This window comes from Hypanus sabinus, chromosome 16, assembly GCF_030144855.1.
Source record: "Hypanus sabinus isolate sHypSab1 chromosome 16, sHypSab1.hap1, whole genome shotgun sequence".
NCBI lineage: Eukaryota > Metazoa > Chordata > Chondrichthyes > Myliobatiformes > Dasyatidae > Hypanus > Hypanus sabinus.
Genome location: NC_082721.1, coordinates 23087299 through 23093298, shown reverse-complemented (window position 1 = coordinate 23093298; position 6000 = coordinate 23087299). Strand labels below are relative to the sequence as shown.

At 38.5% G+C, this 6000-nt stretch overlaps 1 protein-coding gene across 6 annotated transcripts in view; it reads right to left on the bottom strand.

Moving 5' to 3' along the window:
• Positions 1 to 677: 677 nt before the first annotated feature.
• The window catches only part of LOC132406070 (guanine nucleotide-binding protein G(I)/G(S)/G(O) subunit gamma-7), a 148957-nt gene continuing 143634 nt past the window's right edge, over positions 678 to 6000 (bottom strand). For all 6 annotated transcript variants that reach the window (XM_059991269.1, XM_059991267.1, XM_059991273.1 and 3 more), the window contains one exon: positions 678 to 3756. In XM_059991269.1, the coding sequence (XP_059847252.1) occupies positions 3631 to 3756 (126 nt within the window). In that variant the 3' untranslated portion in view covers positions 678 to 3630. The remainder of the gene's footprint in view (positions 3757 to 6000) is intronic.

Sequence of the window (6000 nt, the reverse complement as noted above, 5' to 3'; positions counted from 1 at the left end):
TAGGTCCTTTATTTAAATTATACCACACATTCAACCTTCAGCTCAAAAGGTTGGAACAGTGCTATACTGCAAATGCACAGGAGCTCAAATAAGCAAGTTCACATCTCCAACATGCCACAGATCAGTCTCAATCTTGGTCATTATGATTTAGTTAGAATGTTTGGACCATTTTCTTTGAAGTCAGGTTGTTTATTATAACATTATTGAATTGATTTTCTTGGATTCAATCCAATTTGTCCCATTGCAAGTATTTAGAGAATGCTGATCTACTCAAAACTCTGATTTATATGTAATATAAAATACTGTTGGACTTGGCTGGAAACCGCTACTGAATTAACACAGGTGTTTGTTTTAAGATCAAAGGGATTTGATAGCAATTGTTTGAAGACAACGGGGGGGGGGGGGGGGGGGGGGGGGGGGGGGGGGGTCAAATGAGACCACCAGAGGTGAAAAACTGAATCTGTACAATGAAATTTAGTGAACTCAGAAATCTTCCAGTGTAATTACAAGTCACAATTATAATTAATTTGCATTTTTGTAACTTTTATTCTATGATCTATAGTCCTTGTGTTTTCCTTCCCCTGACAGATATTCATCTATTATCGGCTAGGTGGTTAGCATCCTATAGGAGGAGAACAAAAGGGAAACTTGGGTGGGGAGCATTGCCTGCATTATAGAAAAAAAACATTTCTAACAGCAACTTAGTAATGGAAGTTTGTGTGGGTTATTTTTATGTTTATACCATATTTGATTTTTCTCGGTGCTGAGTCAGATACTTTTCATAGAGACATAAACACAGAATTTGATGATGCAGATGATTACTTCTGGTAAACAGATCACTAAAACCAAAATCAATCATACATTCATACTTAGAAGATATAGCAGTAAATGCTTGTCAAAAGGGTCTTCTCTGGTTTTATAAAACATTTCGCATCTTTAAAGTAGTTTTGGTGCTGTATTGATTAAAGTTTTACCAGATTACAAGGATGAAGGAGAGGAAGATGATGGCACTAATATCCTCAACACTTTAATTAGCCACAGTGACTGGAGATGGCACAGTTGAAGTGTACTTTCCCAGGTAGGAAAGGGCTCAGTAATTAAGATAATCTATTACAAGGCACAAGTCAGAACCTAATGGATGAGTTTGCACTTGCCTGGATCAGTGCAACTGTAACATCCAAGAGCATGACAGAATATTAGACAAAACAGCTCACTTGATTGCCAGCCCATCCATCCATTCAGCATCAATGCTTTGTGGCTGCATTCACAAAATGCACAATAGCTACTCATCTACCATAATCAATATCATCTCCTAAACCCATAACATCCACCATCAAGTCTGGGGGCAGAAAGTACATAGAAACACCACTAGCTGCAGATCTTTACAAGCTGCACAGCATCTTGACCTAGTAAATCTCCCCAGTCCTTGATGAGAATTGGGTCTAAATTCTGGAATTATCTCCCAATATGGCAGTATCTTTACCAAGGTGGAAGCTTATCATCACCTCTCAAGGGAAAATGGATGGGCAATAAATAGTGGCTTTTTCACCAAAGCTGACACTCTAAACAATAAAAATGATCCTCCAACTGTTCTGCTACTAAGTATGGAACCAAGCAGATATGTATGCTATGTATTTTTCAAAATATAAATAGCACCAAGTTGAAGTAATGCAATAAATTTAGGTTGGGATTTCAGAATAATATTCATCCAAGCACCTTGGTGGAATTGTAATCTCTAATGCACTTAATTTGCAAAGAGTCCAGACAATTTGAGTTTTTATCTGAATATATTATGGATACTGAAATAAGAGATTAATAAATCCTAGTGCAAAATGCAGGCTGAACAGTTAGAAGACACAACAAACTTTAAACTCAGGCAGGTTGTTTTGTTGTCTCTTGTACCCAAAAACTTAAATTTTAAGATACACAGATTTTGGATGACACATAATATGTACAAAGACAGTGAATTTCCATTTCAATTTTCCCTTAACACTAGTCCGTTTTTTTAAAATGTGGAAGCCTTTCAGCTTTGATAGGACAAAGGCTTTTCCCTGTTGGATGAGGTAGGACCTGAAGGTATATTAAAATCATGCAGCATTACCAGGTAGTTAATTTTATACCACAGGAAAATTCACTATCTGGGTAGATATCATTTACATTTGGCAGTTATAATCAGAAGGAAAGCCTTTTTCAAAAGATACAGGAAAACTAACTTACAAATGTATGTTACTACTGTTGTATAAATATTTTACTTTCAAATTAGGAATTATAAAAGTTTACAGCAAGTACAGAGTAAAATCCCAGTTGGCACTAGTACTTTTCTCATTCCAGCCTGATATGGCAAGCAGAATTAAGTTGCTCTTACACTATTCAACTTGACTAACAATTAGGAGACAAGCACTGAAGTGTTGATCAGGTATTTTGTAGACTGTACCCACTTTTTTGTACAAATTCTGAAATAGAGTCAGTTGAAATTGCTGAATTCATCTGAAGAATTTTCTCAAATTTAATAGCTTCTTCCACAGTCCAAGAAACTGTTTTAATAACTTCTTCAAATCACAATTCATACAAATCTTAGCCAATTAAAAAATCCGATTTGCCAAAGGGCCAAAAGACCAGTTGATGTTTACTATTTATTCCTTTATCATTTACTATGCAGGATTTTAAATTACCTGAAGAAAATATACAGTATTAGGTGCAACATACACTGCTTTCCCACCCAGTTTAAGTCGGTGATGAGTTTGTTATGCCTCCTTCCACCTCTTAAAAAATCAAACTGCCAAATGCACTAGAGCACTATGTAATACAAATTTGAACCAATACTGATGCCATATATGTAGTGTTCTATATTAATTAGCAATTGTCAGTGTAAATCAAGACACTGAAAAATTATTCTGTACACATAACCTAAAGACAAATCTTTAACACTAAAGGTTCTATTACTTTTGATCTACCATAAGCTACACTCTGGAAACATTGCTGCACAATGTTCAATTTTCTAAAACAGGTTTTTGACATTGATTAAAATAGATGATGTTTGGGAAGATATAGTTTCACAAAAATCCTATCACTGAGCTAAATTAATCAAACTTACTAATAAAACTAATACACCCAGTACTGATCAAATAAGCAGAGTAACTTAAAATTGACCTTATTTACAAAGCTTGATAATGTACTTTAAGGGGATAAACTTCTTCATATTTGATGTTTCAATAGTTGGACATTCAATTGAGGGTCTCAATTCTGTGTTAAGTATTTGAAAATTCCTTCAAATTGAAGGTGTATATATTATACAATTACATTTAACTGGGATTTCTACCAGAAAGGTAATCTGACATTTTCCCTCCCTCCCACCACAACAAATATATCTACTTATTTCAATCAAACTTTAGACAAATGAGAAAGCACATTCATGAGAAAATTCATCCCCTTCTTAATCTGATGAACTTAATTTTCATTGGCATTGACTAAATTTCTAAATCCCCTTTGTTAGATTTGCAAACACTGGTTCAACTGTAGTTTTAAGTACAATCCTTATTTAAACACCTCTTCACTGGTTAGAGTATTTAATAATGTTGGCAATCGCAAATTGGCTTTTAATGCGCTGTGCTTCATACATTATGGGCAAAGCTATAGGATGATGCAGGGCTTTTTCTCCTTGAAAGGATTTTCAGACGTTGGGACTCCAAGAATCAGTGGATCATTCCGGGCATGCTGTTCACAGTAATTCATAAGGTCTACAGCAGCTTTGGATACCTATTATGAGGGAAAAAAAAACATTTTAGGCATGCATTATGAAAACTGATTACACACCCACTTCCTCCTTTCAATTATGAAACAGTTAATATTTCAGATCACCAACCTTGCATCAGACTGAGAAAAGTTGAAGATAAACATTAGGATGGAGAGAGAAAACAAAAGATATTATCTGAGAGCTATATATTTCAAATTTGTATTGAATTACATTGCAACAGTGTAGGACGACCTATAGAAATACTTCTGTCAGTGCTTAGGGGCATTTTTTGTAGGCTTCAAATAATTTCCAGGCAAAATTTAGGCTAAGCATTTGGGACTATGGTGGAGGGAGAGGGCAAGCAATGCAGATGTTTCCTAATAAACGAAGATAGCCCACCCCTCTCCCTGCCCTCCCCCACACACAAATGAAATGCTCTCATGCAAAATTGGAACAATAACAATTAAATTTGAAAATATTACCATATTCTAAAACAAAGAATGTCTAAATAGGCAATTCACTCCTTCCAACATTAAACTGGCTATTCTAGCTTCGTTGGAAAGCAGAAAATTATTTAATTATTGCCAAGGATTTTATTTTCTAAGCAATTCATCTGCAGAAGGGATTGCACAGTTGCTATTTGCAGGGCTGCATGGTAGTGTAGTGGTTAACACGACACTTTACAGTGCCAGCAACTAGGATTCAATTCCTGCCGCCGTTTGTACATTTTCCCTGTGACAGCACGTGTTTCCTTCCTACCTTCCACAGTCCAAAAATGAACTAGTTGGTATGTTAATTGGTCATTGTAAATTGACCTGTGATTAGGCTAGGGTTAAATCAGGGATTGAAAGGTCTATGCCGTGCTGTATCTCAATAAATAATGTCCGAAGCAGAATTTGTCAGCACGAGACTGAAAAGGAGTTGCAAATCACTCGCTCTCAGTCAGATGAAAAGAATGTTAGAAATAAACATGTCTACTAAACCTCAAATTTACCAGCGTCTCTGGTACTTACGATTCACATGTTAACTGTATTACTAATATAATGGCTCAATTAATTTTTTGTTTGATATGAATGTGTAAATGTATGGAATGTAGTGGTGTGAGTTACATTAGTGTCTGTCACACATTCTGGCTTGTAACTACAATAAATTCTATGATGACTTTTCTATCTGGAAAAATCCTCCGCAGAAAAAAAAACTGCAACATTTTCAAATCTCTCATCAGATATACATTTAGAAAAGGTAATTTGAAAATTACAGGCAGCAGTTTGCTGTGAGAAACTTTTTGACACTAATTATCATTCACTAGCACCCTATCCTAGATAGGGCAAGGACATGTTATATTATTGTCATGCAAAGTGTAGTTTAAAATAGGAACAGAACTGTATAAGATCATACTGTAGCGCCTCATTTCCTAGCGTATCCGAACCGACTCACAATTAGATAGCCTACGGGGGTTTGCGAGCACAGAGCTTTGGAGCCTCTTCGCCATGGGGGGCCGGTTGACAGAGGCTTAAAAAGTGAGGCTGAAGTTTTCGAATAAAGTTTTTCCTTCGACTGCAGCTACCGACTCCGTGTCGTAATTTTAGCGCTGCTTGTAGCACACCGCTACAATTGGTGACCCCGACGGTCCAAACGATTTTTGGACCAGAAATGACCGACGCCGCCTCTGTTCATGCGGTTTCGTTGAAACTGCCGGGTTTCTGGACACAGCGCCCGGACCTATGGTTCCAGCAAGCCGAAGCCCAATTCCACGTTCGCCGGATCACCTCAGAAGACACCCGCTACTACTACGTGGTGGGCTCCCTCGACCAGGACACAGCTGCCCAGGTCGCGGAGTTCGTACAGTCGCCCCCGGCAGACGGCAAGTACACGGAATTCAAAGCCCTGCTCCTCAGGACTTTCGGACTCTCACGGCGCGAGCGGGCTGCCCGTTTACTGCACCTGGATGACATCCTCATAGCCAGCGGCAGTCGTCAGGAGCATCTGTCCCACCTCCGTCAACTCTGCGCCCGACTGAGTGAGTACGGTCTTATAATCAACCCTGCCAAATGCCAGTTCGGACTTGATACCATTGACTTCCTGGGCCACAGGATTACTAAAGACGGGGCAACCCCTCTGCCCGCTAAGGTAGATGCGGTCCGCCACTTCCCCCGACCCACCACGATCAAAGGCCTTCAGGAATTCGTAGGTATGGTCAATTTCTACCGCCGCTTCCTCCCTTCAGCTGCCCGGATCATGCGCCCCCTGTTCGCCCTGATGTCGGG